Source organism: Polyodon spathula, chromosome 8 (assembly GCF_017654505.1).
Source record: "Polyodon spathula isolate WHYD16114869_AA chromosome 8, ASM1765450v1, whole genome shotgun sequence".
In the NCBI taxonomy this organism is placed as follows: Eukaryota; Metazoa; Chordata; class Actinopteri; order Acipenseriformes; family Polyodontidae; genus Polyodon; species Polyodon spathula.
This window is the reverse complement of record NC_054541.1, coordinates 24171033-24184935: the sequence shown is the minus strand read 5'-3', so window position 1 is coordinate 24184935 and position 13903 is coordinate 24171033. Positions and strand designations below refer to the sequence as shown.

The window sequence follows — 13903 nt, the reverse complement described above, 5'->3', positions numbered from 1 at the left end:
ACATGTTCAATCCAACATTCATTATTATCTTGTGATAGTTATTGGAGGAGATCAGAAACACATTATATGTTGTGCTTGTAAGTGTGCTTTATTGCAAACTTAAAACAGATTAAGAAATATGAAATAACCCGTTTGGCATCTAAGTTAGACAAAGCCAGAAAATACTGCCTTTTGTAAGCACAATCCTGTATCTTTTTTAACCTGCACCATTATTTTCTAACATATTGCTTGGACTACAGATTACTCTGTAGCTGAATAGCAATTCTTATACAGTTACCTCCACACCCAATTTTCCCTTCAGGAACTCTCCTGCTCACTACATTGTGAAATAATCTTAAAATAATTACCAAATAATCCAGTTATAGGAAAAGGGGAAGCACTTTTATTAAAACAAATTGCAGAAGTGATATAAATAAAATCATGAAAATAGTGATGTACTTTAAATGCATAAAACATACATACAACTGGGAACATGAGGGATGATAATCATAAAGTAGTATATGTAGCTTAATATTACACAAAAGACCAGCACCAAACATACACTAAGTTTTCTAATGAACTGGATCCAAATACGACAAAAGCAATTCAAACAATGAGCCACTGTTATGATGCACAAGATAATACTGAATTAAACACCAGTGACACAAGATTATTACAATCATACTCTGGCATGCTTGTTATCCCCAAACAAAAGTGCTCCACACTTGAACACTCATTTAGCTTCATGGCTCCGGCTCTTTGGAACTCTCTCCTAGCTTTGGTGCGTGATGCTCCCACCGTCGCTCACTTTAAATCAACTCTCAAGACCCACCTGTTCTCTCTTGCTTTCCATGCTCTTTAAGCCTGATATCTGCTATTAGCTGCTGTGTTGCTGTTTCATGTATTATGCTACTATCATGTATTATGCACATTTCACTGTATTTAATGTATTATGCATTGTATTTACTGTATAAGATGTATTATGCATTTCTCTGTATTTAAAGTATTATGAATGTTCTTGTTGTTACTTCATCTTGTAAAGCACTTTGTGATGATGGTCCACTATGAAAGGCGCTATATAAAATAAAGATTGATTGATTGATATGTGGTCCCACAATCAATCTTTTAATAGTAAGATTTTAAAATGCCTTAAGTTCTTCTTTTTAATTTTAAACTGCTTTATTATGTATATATGCCATTTGTGCTATATCTCCCCAATAATCACCATCCAACCATGCAATTGAATGTCATTTTCTGAAATTTCTGTCCGGGGGCGGGGGCTTATCCTCAGCAGATGTTTCTAATTAAAAATATATTTAAAAAAATAATAACATGTATTAATAACAATTTATAATAACCCTTGTAAAGTAAAGCTAGATAAATAGAGGAGTGAATCAGTAATGAAGTTCACAAAGTTACAGAATGTAGTTACAGTGAAAATAATCAAAGGGTAAATCAAACAATTTAACATCTTGGAGTACCTCAGTCTATGGCAATGCTATTTTAACCTGTTTATACTCATCACACCAGTTCCTTAGAAGTTGGTTGAGGATTAGGTCCTGTAACAGTGGAGCAGTAACAGTGACGAGGTTGTCCCTGTATCTCTGCTTTCTCCAAAGGCAACCACCAGTAGGAGTCTGTGAGATTGTTATCTAAGACAGGGCAGAGGCAATGAAACTCAAGAGGTAGAGAACGCTTTGTCGGTTACAGTTTAGTTTTAGTGTTCCACTTTGTCAATGGAGCATCTACTTTTAAAAAGAAAGTCCCAAACTCATTCTCTCTTGGGTTCATTATTCTTTAATTAAAGATTGACATCAGTGCTCTCCACTTTGTTAATGGAGGGTCCTTACTTTTATACCCCAGGGGTGGGGTCTCAAAGGTAACTTTATTGTCCAATAAAGTTACAGGTTTCCATATGATGTTTTACACAGTTACTGCAAAGCTTAATGTTTATTAAACTGAACCTTATAGTTGAAAAGATTGTTTAAGAAATGTTGTACACATCCATTGTTTGTCAAAACATGGTCCCATGTTTTAGACATAGCGGCTCCAGTTTTGAAAACCACTTAAGACAGCCATAAGAAGTAATTTGTCTTTGGACCTTACATATGGATTAGTTTACAAAACACGTGTCATAAAATGTTCCATATACTTTCACAGTAACATTACCAACATATTTAAAGCCCAGTTACTTTTTTTGAGGTGCTGGCAAAATCCCGATTTTTGAAGACCAATATACCTTTCATTATCATGTAGCACTAAACGTATGGCCAATGTCATACTGACACAATTATTATATTATACTATTATTCAAGCAACAAAATATAAATCCAGATTGGAGGGTCAACATAGTTTCTTCTTTTCAATAAGGTAAATAAAAAAAAAAAGAAAAAGGTGCTTTTATTATCATGTGCTTCTTGGGGTGGGCATGTCGAACACTATTGGTGGGTTCATGGGTTGAAAGTTCACAGTGCACGCTGATGCATTCACGTAAGTTGTAGCCCCATCAGTCATTGCCCCATAACCTGCCAAAAAAGGTTTTGTGTTCAGTTTCACCAGTTTATTTTTAAGTAGTTGGAGTTTTCTAATGTACGTATCTATTTATAAATAACATCAATTTGGCCATTTACTAGCAAGTCAAAGCCCAGTGCTGCACCAGCATCACTGTTACTGAAGATATTCAAATCCGAGACCCGCAAAAAGAAATGCATTTGCACATCATGAAATTTACAAAAATCTATAGTGAATGCTAGATCACAGTTAGAAGTATCACCAATACAATCTGAGCTATATCTGCATGTAACATATCTTTAATGGAGTTGTAGATAATTCAGTGATTTTATTATAATTGAAATTAGTATATATTGTACACACAGTCTACACGTAAATAGAAATTTGGCTACATATATATTATATATATATTGTATCAGTCAATTTAGAAGGGCTCCCTTACCTTCATGAATGTGCCCAAAAACGTGAAGTTTTGGTTGTACTCGTTTCTGTACAGTATTCAACAACTCCATACAGCCTACCCTCTGCATTTTTTTGGGAACCCAGTCCAGGAAACCTACAATAGCAAAAAGAGGTGAAACTGATGGGAAAGCTTAATGAGGACAGCTTTTGTTTGCTTAGTGAGACAAAATAAAAAACGATGTTTCAAACATAACGCTTTAAACACATAAGTACAGCTATGACCGTTCATTTAAATAATGTGCACTAATGTCCATACTGCTCATAGTGCCAGTTTTGAAGTCGTGGGACGTACTAAAAGCCAAGTTTTTTTCCGAAACTTCTACTCAGTGAGAACACAATTATTTTAAGCGAGTTTGAAGCGAGTTTGCTGACATAGATTCTCATCCAGATATGCAAATACATTTCCAACCTACTTTCATGGTAAAAATGGTAAACTCATTTATGAAATTCAACATATTGGGAAAATAAGGAAAGAAAATGCTTAGTGGTTTACTGTTAAACTAAGTTAAATGTTTATGCTAAAAACATGCTTCCATTTTGCATGCATTATCAGCCTTTTGAAGTTTCTCTATATGCTCAAGTCTTACAAAAGAGCTTATTCTGAACCCTAACCCTAAACAAACCTGAAAGTAATGTATTGCCCTTAGCAGTCAGCTGCTGTTAGGGGAATAATTCAGAACTCTAAAGCCACATTCTGTTCAAACAGCAAGGCTACATTTTGATATACTGGACAGTGTAACTGCCTTTATTACTGCTGCATCTAATAAGAAACCCTCTATTTTTCTAGCACTTGGGTTGAAATAACAGTGAACCAAGTGGGAGGTTTGGTTCAATATTGTACTTACCCAGTGGTGGTCCGTGTGTTACAAGAATATCTGTGCCATCAGGGATTTGGTTCCACTTGTCCAAAAGGGCTTGTCCCCGGGGAAGATTAAAGCCCCACCCACAATACCAAGGCTGCCTGTCTCGGGAAATAAAAAAATAAGATCATTACATTTTTCAAATTTTTAATAATGATAGCCATATTAATTATTTAACTTCCTTTGCAGTCAGGTACCTCCGAGAATATGAACATATTTTTATCAAGGAGTGGGAAGGAGTGAAAATGAATATTTACATGCATTTAGCCTCACAGCACTAAAATTCTGTACAAATGAATCAGTAAGCTAGAACTGAAGTGTGAAAGACAGCAGCCACTTTACAACAGGACAGCCTCCATTTATTCCAAAATATAACTGTTGGTGGTTTTCGGTAACGCGTGTAAAATAAATTCAATGAACACTTTAGTATCCTATACCAGCATTACATACTACCTTTTTGGACAGAAATATACTACTATATACAATAGTACTACAGTATTATGTATACAAATCATCACCAACTTAATAATGTTAAGGGTACATGTCACGTGTAAAACCTTTGCCTCGTCTACTCTGTTGAGGACCTATATCCTCGCTTAAAAACAAGAAGACTGTTGGTTGCATTTCTACAGTCTTGTTGGTACATGTTTCAGAAGAAAAAAAAAAAAAAAAAAAAAGGGTGTCACAGAGACGGCCGAAGTGGCCGGCGTCAGAACCAGGAAAACGAATGAAGACAAAGACATATGATGTGAAATGGAGACGCTTGCTTGCGCCGGTTTGTTATAAGTAAAAGGTTTAACAAACACGAAAACACAGGACACGGCACTGGTAGCCAAAATAAGCAGAAACAAAAAGGGGACTAAACTTAACAAAACGGTGCACGGACAGACACTGACAAACACGGCGAGTTTTGAACACACAAGTATCGTGCTGGTCCCACCAGCATGCAATAGCAATTGTAATTATCACTCTCCTACTCTCTCTCTCCCGTTCTCCACTCACCGAACACCCAACCGCGAGTATGTGAAAACGTGCATCTATATATACTGTGTGCTGGGATTCAATTACTAATTAATTATTCACTTGAATCCCAGCACGTGAATTAATAAAGTGCAATTCCCCGTGCTCACATATTACTACATTTTACTTGCACGTGAAGCGCTGTGCAATCCTCGTGCCTAAATACACATATACATTTTAAACACTCGTGTTACACAGACCCGTTTATATCCCGTGTACCAATGACTACACACCAACATTTAAACACACCACACGCAACACATAACAGATAATATACACAGGGGCGGGCACTTTGCCACACAGGGTTACAGCATTCTGCTCTGTTTATCCCATTAAATAATTACGCTATTAAATAATGCATTGTTGAGCCTATAAAAATCTCAAGTTGGGACACATAACATCCTCAATATGTGAATGAGCTAAATGAAGCTGTAAGACACGAAAAAGCAATTACTTTTCAAAAGTATGTATTTCCTTAATGAATTATAAACTAATCTAGTATGTAGTTGTCAAATGGCTTCTTTTGGGGTACTCTACACAGACAACACATTAGAATATCACACTACTGAAAACCACATTCAGTCCACAACCTCCCTGTGGCAAAGCGGTGAGTGCAAGTGAGAGCAGTGCAGAACGAATTAATCACACAGACAACGATTCACAGGTGCAAGGGTGTTTATTGATGATCTCAATGTCCAGAGCTTTACGGCAAACGCCTGTAAATAATAAATGTTATAAAGTGATACAGCGGCGTGTATCACTGTGTTTGTAATCCCCAGGTTTGACCCGTAACTGAAAGTCCCGTTCTTTTTCACCGACACGTAACACAGATCACAGACACAGGTACTTCAGTGAGTGAATTAGTGCTAGCGTTGAAAAGGCAGTTCTCCGTGAAACAAACGAAAGTGCTGGTGTCCGGGTTTGATGCTGGCTTTCGGCTACAGCTCCGGATCATGTTAGTAGCCTAAATAACAAACAACAGTTTATACTAGACAAACAAAAAACAAACACACCACTCATGTTTCCCGTAACACAGGGTCTCCTCCTGGGTTATCTCCAACCATTTACAAAAGGAAAAGATTACTTTCACTACATCCCCTATTTATACCCTCGCACATGACCCCTAGGTTAACGAGCGCATCTGCTCCTCCAATCGTCGGATGTCACGCTGTCTCCCGTCCAGGTCAGTGAGCTTGGGTGCCATAGCTCAGCCCCCTTCCTAAATGACCGACTTCCACCTACCCTAAGGAATACACTGTCGTGCTATTTAGTTAAGGGTACTCAGTTCCTTTTACATAGTGCCCTCACAGGTCGGGAAGGAAATCTAACACCAAGAATCATTCGATCTCTGTCACACTCCCTCAAGACCCAGGTTAATCTGCAATCCTGCAAGATATTACACTCCCAGCTCACAAAATGCACATTTATCAATTGTATTAGTTTATTGCTAGTTTATTTATTGATCTGGATTTTGTAATTCACACCAGAATCACAGTAATTATAATTAATAGGCGTCACATGTGCCGCCACCTGATGGCAGACCCCAGGATAGTCACAATATACATGGAAAGATACAGTACCAAACATAAAAAACTGACCATTTTAAAAGCTTATCATTTTTTATAGGTATTGTTCAATTTCAAATGGGTACATATAGATTTTAGAAAAGAACTTCAAATGCTACTGAATAAGAAACAGGATATACCATGTTCTTTTCAAAATGGCACAAAAGCAGGTCACATTTATAACCCAGAACAAGCCCCAGGCAATGAGGCAGATTATTAATTAATTTTTACAATCAAATATTTAAATGGGGCCATTACAAGGTTATGTAGACATTGATGTCTGGTACAATTAAAAAATCAGACCAATGCCAACGATTAGCTACATTTTTGTCTGTCTGGTGAGCTTGCTGTTGCAGGCTGCCAACAGTTATGAAAGGGCGTGTATGGCTCAAATATCACCAACAGCTCCCAGTTCAGTTGACTGATAACTAAAAGCAGGCAAAAATCTAAAGAAAAAAAGTTGCTTGGTGCATTGTTTTATATTGGCCATCAAATATATTACAGATGCAATAAGCTTTACTGACAGTGTAGAAATTAACATGTCAGTTACAATTTTACTTCAGATCCATATTTCACACCCATGTCAAGCACTCTTAGCTGTCAGTTAGCTCTTGTACAACTGGCTTTTAAATGTGCAGTGAGCACTGAGTTGTACATGTAAGCCTAACACATAAGACAATACTGATCTTGTATTCTTCCACATCATATTTAGTGGATCCCTCACCCATATCATACAAACGTCACACTGACTTGTCTGTCAGTTTGTCCAACAGTCTGTCTGTCAAACTTACATGTTAAGTATATATTTAACCGTTTGTCCGACTGCAATATATTTTGCCATATAAAATGACAAGAACACCGGGAGAAATCTCATTAGCTAAATCTCATCTAACCAGTGCAAATATGTGACCATACCAGCACAGCTTGGAATTTTTAAAACCCTGATTCATTTTGGGTTCTGTATATTGATGGTCCCTGTCTGTTTGTCTGCATGTCACACGGATGTATATCTTAAACATCGGGGGTATATGGAGGAATCTCATTGTCTTTACAGGCATGTCAAACACTTTTTTATCTGCATAGTGGACATGGTGATCTACCTATACTTTTGCATGTACAGATAGTTCTTATTCTGTATTTATAGCAGTGATTGAGGCTGAATGTCACTGACATTCTTGTCTTCATTGTTTAGCCAAGGGTTAGAAACAAGTGTGTGTGTCCGTGTGTGTGTGAAAAACAATGGTTTAAGCCCATTTCATACTAGATTTCTCAATTTGCAAGTTTATTTCAGTGAGAGTACATCAAATACTGAGAAGTCCTTTGTGGCAAAGCCATCAGGGGGGTAAAAGTGGTTTCATTAGTGTAAGAAATAAAATGTATATCATGTTATCTATTTATTTTTGTAGCAGCACAACATTCTAATTAGGTTTTCTATGAAATTTGCAACAATGTTTTCATGAAATCTAAAAGATTAATTTCAAAGATCTTAAAAGTAAATTCAGGTCCTGAAATATTTAAAAGTGCCTTATTTATAGTAATATTAAAAATTGCATGGATGACTTCAAGTGGATTGTCAGTTTCTTTATCTGTATCTTTGAACATATTTTAATTTAATTCATGTTTTAGATTACATTTAACTGTTCATTTTGGTTCAGATACTGTATTGGGTCAGAGGTCACTAACAAAACTTAGCCAAGTTTACATATATTCCTCTACATATGAAGTCAGTACCTTAAATAGTCTCTGAGATATTTATGACAGGATTTTTGACAGTTTTGTAGTGCTGCATAAGAAATTTGTAACAAATTTGAAGGCAACATTTGACGTGTTGCTCGGTGCACTTGCTACATATGGTGCTCAGAGCCGTCAGCAGCCCTCGGGGTCCCACCCCCCCCTGCTTCAACTGTCGCAGAGCCCATCACAGGAGATCCCCTGCACGCAGGCTCATGTGCCAAAACCCTGTAGTCGTGCCTCTTCTCCTCAAGCGAGATGGGTGAAGCGCTCAAGGCAGACGAGGGACCTTACGGACCTCAAGGCACAGATGGCCCAGGTTCTTGAGCTACTGTCTAGGCAGCAAGCTCCTATGGAGCCTGTGGAGGTCTGGGCCCCATACCACTCACACCAGCTCCAGTTCCTGTGTCTCCCATGGGAGCCCAGGCTGAGTTGGAACCGCGGCATTTGATGGTGGAGGAAGACATGCTGTCTACAGCGGTCTGCTAGGGTGAGGGCTCCTTCCCCACGGAGATGGAGGAGGGAGAGGAACCGGCGCTCTTGACCAAGGCAGAACCTAGCTCCGAGGTTGCCTTGGAGTCTAGTTTGCCACCATTGTCAAGCTCCATGTCGGCATTGATGGGACATGCTTCAAACTTTTTGCAGATCCCCTGGGTGAAACCAACAGAGCCCTGCCGGTTCGTGTTTTGGACGCAGCGGCTCCCAGAATGCAGTCCTTCCCACCATTCCCTGATTTTATGGAGGAGGTGCAGTCCACTTGGGATCGACTGGCATCAGTGCCAAGTGTGTTGAAGAAAGCCATTCGGCTTGCTTCATTGGAGGACGTGGAAAAGCTGAGGCTGGCACAATTTCCCCCAGTTGACCATTGTGGCCTTGGTTAAGGCTCTGCCGATGGAGGGATTGCCTAGGGACCCAATGTGCCCGAACCCTCAGTGCAGGGTTACGGAGACACATTTGAAGAGGACCTATGCAGCGGAGGCACAGGTGACCCTCCTGGCTAACATGACGGGTATACTGACTGCATATTTGGATGGCATGCTCACAGAGACCCCACTGAGCTTTGCCTCCTTCCAAGCACGCTGCTCCAGATCTCCGGTCTTCTAGGGCAATATTCTGTGCATATCATTAACAAAGGGCATTCCTCCTCCACACATCTATGTGTGTGGCTCTGCAGTTTCTTTCCCATCTACACGGTGTGGTTGTACTTGGAGCTGGGGTTCCTTCTTTTGGTGGGGAAGTGAGTCTTACTGTGAGACTCCTGCCCAAGTCCCTGCCATTCCCAATGGTTCCTCGCCAGTCAGAGGGGATCCCCCGTCACATTTATACTTTCACAGCTTATGTGCTAGCCTCATGGAGGCCTCAGCCTGCTATCACTCTCCCGAGTTTCTTTTCCAGGTCTGAGCAACTTTCTTGGTCACAGGCTGAGTCCCCCACCCAACAAGTAGGGAGTTCTCTTCCTTTGTCTCTCCTATACGGACCTGAGACACTTTTCCTTAAGTCTCCATGCCACCCAGCTGCCAGCCGATGCTGACTGAGGATGCTGCCTGAGTAGTGACGGGATCTATCCTTTTGTCTTCTATCTGTAATTCTCCTTGTCATCCAGCAGCCAGAGGATGCTGCCTGACCTGATCTGGACTTGACAGTGTCCTTCATGTTTGTCTTTTCATTCTTCTTGTCGCTCAGCAGCCAGAGGATGTTACCTGACTCAGTGCTTTGAGTATAGGGACCTGTCCAGCCTGTTCTATGTCTAAAACTGTTGTCACACAAGCGCTCACACGCTCCCAAGCTCGCTATCCATGACACCCCCCACCCCCCCACCCCCTTCACTCTCAAACCCTCAAAGGCACCCATTGAATATACAATAAAACAAAACATAAATAAGACTTTGATAGCTTTTTCATTTAGGTATTACAAAAATTCTTGTGAAAGCAACTCTACATTTATTAATATTTTACATTGCCTCAATTGGTAAAGAAAAAGTTGCTTTGCAAATGATGTCCCATTAAACTTAAATATTTTCCACAATAAGTCAATATCGTGTTACATTCATATATAGAAACTTTTCATTCCAAGCAGATAATGTTGTCATTTTCCATTGGCATTTTCTATTGGGTTGTTCAGAAGATTAGTGTTTGGCAAAGTATGAATTCCTGATTTTGTTTGTATTGTAATACACATTCTTGTTTTTTGTTACCTGATCAGTATCAGTTTATATTATGTATTTGAAGCAACTATGACCCCACAACATGCTCACTCTATTTCTACCCATATGTAATTAATGGCATCTTCTGAAGGGCTTAACTATGGTATCCTATTGTGGACAATATCTACCATAAATAAATAATACATTACATGAGTTTATGTACGCCAAAATACATTCATATTTAATGTCCTCTGTTAATATTTTCTAACGCATTTCACCCTAAGTACATGTTGAATATTTTAAGAATCTGAATTACACAGCAGGTGTTTTAGGGGAAACATCCATGGATTTCATCTCAATGTACAGAAAGAGCTGCATTTTAAAATGTACTTTAGCCACATGTACATTACATGTACATAATCACGAAATGACAGCTACCTAAAATAAACTCATTTAATTCAATTTTGCACAGCACAAAGGATGTTGATAGCAAACACCTATTTTATCTAAAGCCCTACAAAATGCCAAATGAGATCTAGCAAAGACTGCACTTTGTCACGCAAGGTTAGTTTATTGAGCTCTAAAAGCTCTGCCATCAGCAGGCATGATTTAACCCCTGCTTATAAAACGCTCAAAAGACTCCTGCAGAATGCATCTCTATGCTACTATCTTTAAAGAACAAAGAAGATAATGGACTCAAACAAGTCCGATCCTCATTCAAAATGTGGACATGTATACACTGATCCTGTTCATCTGGCTGTCTGTCTCTCACACTCTACATGGTGAACATAATAACTCCCTTGACACTGAAGTTGATTACTTGTTCCACATCTTCTTAGCAGTCAAACAAAAAAACTAAAGTCATCAGTAATCTTCAAGGGGATTGTTCTGGATTTCCCTTGTTCATTACCGTTTGTCCTTTTCAGTATTACACCCTAGCGAGTGAAACCTGATCTGTATCCAGTCTGAGATTTCAGGACCCTCTGCACTGTGTGTGTGTGCACTGGTTCTGTGAGACAACGGGGCCCCATGTCTTCCTCCTCATGCAAGATTGTCTGATACAGAGCAGAACAGCTGAAGTAAAACCTCCTGGGAGCAGCTGTCACTTTTCTGCACACATTTGATTCTTTGCTACTCGCTGCTATCCCTTTATGATTTACACTATAGCTACCCTCAATTAAAAAAGTAAATGTTCTCTTGTGTTTTACAAGTACAGATATAGGTCATCATCAGATTTTCAATGTCTGCTACAATCCAGTGTTGCATGTCTTTTTTTTTTTTTTTTTACTCGTAACATCATCACAATATTGGGGGACAGCACAAGATAATGCAAAAGCATGATGCTGGCCTCTGCGTTAGTGTTTTACTGTGTTTCAATGATGGGGCCCGTGATCCCAAATAAATATTCCAAGGTTGGTTGTTAGACCTTCCAAGTTGGAAGTTCATTTTAATGCTGTAAAAGTCAGGTGCTTTTTTTCGGTAGCTAGTTCTGCTGTCTTTGTTAGTTCAGTACGTTATTCAAAAGCAATTAATAATGGTGTTCAGAAAATTAACCTTGCTGGTAGACAGAGATGTGCCAGAGGTGACTAGTATTCAAAGTTGTAATATAATGCACTTTCTTCGAGTTCAGTCTGCTGCTTCAGCGTTATTTATATAAGTTCATTCCACCCCTGCAATATTTAACACACACCAACATCTGGCCTTTGATTTTTAATTACATTGTTTCGTTTTTAATTCTTATGCCTATAAAACAAATTCCTGAGGGGATGGATGCCTACTATACCATTCCCTGGTGATGAGTTACGTCACGTACAAAATTAAAAGCGTTTGATAAAATTATACTGTGTTGTAAAAATAATAATAATAATTTAAAATCCAAGTTCTGAAGCATCTACTTAGCATGCAGTATCTGTGCTGGGGGAGTTTTACATTTTAAAAGAGCAGAACAAAGTATTTCACATCCCTTTTCTTACTTCTAATAAGCACTAGTTATATTATTACTAGCTTGAAGATCTTGTGATCCTTTGGGTATTTAGAAGCCTTCCATTTGGATATATATTGTACTGAGATATCTGAAAGACCTGGGTGTTATCTTGGACCCTGAGCTTTCTTTTGATTTCCATATTAATTCTGTCACGAGAATAGCTTTTTTACTATTTGAGAAATGTTAAAGTCTGTGCTGGTCCAGGGGGATGCAGAGATGTTGATACATGCATTTATAACTTCTTGGGCTGTATTCTGATCACAGCGCAAATGAGTGTACAAGCGCAAACTGTGCTTGCCCCTGATTATGTGGCGTAAAAATGGAGAAATGGTATTCTGAAGACATGTCCTGCACTGTTATATAGTGCCTGCCCCATCGCCACATGTCGGCATAAATTTCAGGGGTGGTATATTCGCTGAAGTGATGACAGCACAAGGGGGCCCCAAATAGACATTTGAGCAATGTGTTAAAAGCCTCTGAAACCAGGTTTATTTAGTGGCGCAATCAGGAACTTTAAGAATTGAACACATTATAAAAAGCAAAGTAGTCCTAGGTAACAACTGTGTGCGCTTAGACCTACACAAAAAGAGAAAATCAAAGAAAGAAAAGTAAAATAAATGAAAAAACAACAAAATGTAAGAAGCTAACAATATATAATTCATAAATGAATAATAAACAAATATATGAATTAAAAAAAAAAAAAAATCCTATTTTGCATATACAATGAAGTACTACATTTATTTTCACAAGGACTGTAGCAATTTATTTTCATGGCAATTATTACAAGTGAAAATATTTACGTACAGTATATGGAGAGCAGCAAAACAGGAGCACAATTCTGTATCTGTATGTGTCTGTCCTTTCTTTCCCTGGTTGTTGCTAGTGCTGTATGTGTGTGTGTGTGTGTGTGTGTGTGTGTGTATCATTTGCAACTTTAAATGAGTTAACTGCTCTGTAAACTTAACACAATGTATTTGCTTTGTTTCTGTGATTGAAATAAGTCACTACTATCCGCAGACCTGAAACAAGATATTGGTTTCGCTGCCTCATAATGTATGAGCTTAACTAGCTTAAAACATTATAACGAATTATAAAATAGATCAGAGATTTCCTTTAACCTGATTGGTCAATACGAAGGCTTGTTATCTTTCAAACTCTGTTTAATTACTGTTTCAAATCAATCTGCCTGAAAATATGTAAATACAGTATTCGTGTATTTTACCTTTTGCCTGCTTGTTGAAAGAAAGTCTCTGTTCTTGTAGTGCACACAGCCTCTGAATGTTGTCTGTCACTGTAAGATATTCTGCTTCCTCACTGTCCTATCTATTTATTTTAATTTAGTATAGCAAATAAAGTTAAAAAAATAAATAAAATAATAGACAAAGTGTTTGCTGTCGGTGGCAATACAGCAACCAATACTATAGCAGCTAGTTTGTTTTGAATGACGAGTTGAAATCAAACAACTGCAAGCTGTCTGATTAGTTTCAGTAACTTTGTTTAAGCATATCACAGTAACAACACAGGCACGTTGCATCTCGTCTAAAGCCTTTGACTTTATGAACACACACTATGAACAAGTAATTGAACAAACAGCATGATCAAGATTAACACATAGTGCAGAAAGCTAGATTATTTTTAATTACTAAAA

At 38.4% G+C, this 13903-nt stretch overlaps 1 protein-coding gene across 1 annotated transcript in view; it reads right to left on the bottom strand.

Moving 5' to 3' along the window:
- Positions 1-1042: 1042 nt before the first annotated feature.
- LOC121320237 (metallophosphoesterase domain-containing protein 1-like) overlaps positions 1043-13903 on the bottom strand; it is a 37370-nt gene continuing 24509 nt past the window's right edge. Inside the window, exons 5-7 of the mRNA XM_041258489.1 lie at positions 3798-3913; positions 2933-3046; positions 1043-2504 (exon numbers count right to left, since the gene is read on the bottom strand). Of these exons, the coding sequence (XP_041114423.1) occupies positions 2386-2504; positions 2933-3046; positions 3798-3913 (349 nt within the window). The 3' untranslated portion in view covers positions 1043-2385. The remainder of the gene's footprint in view (positions 2505-2932; positions 3047-3797; positions 3914-13903) is intronic.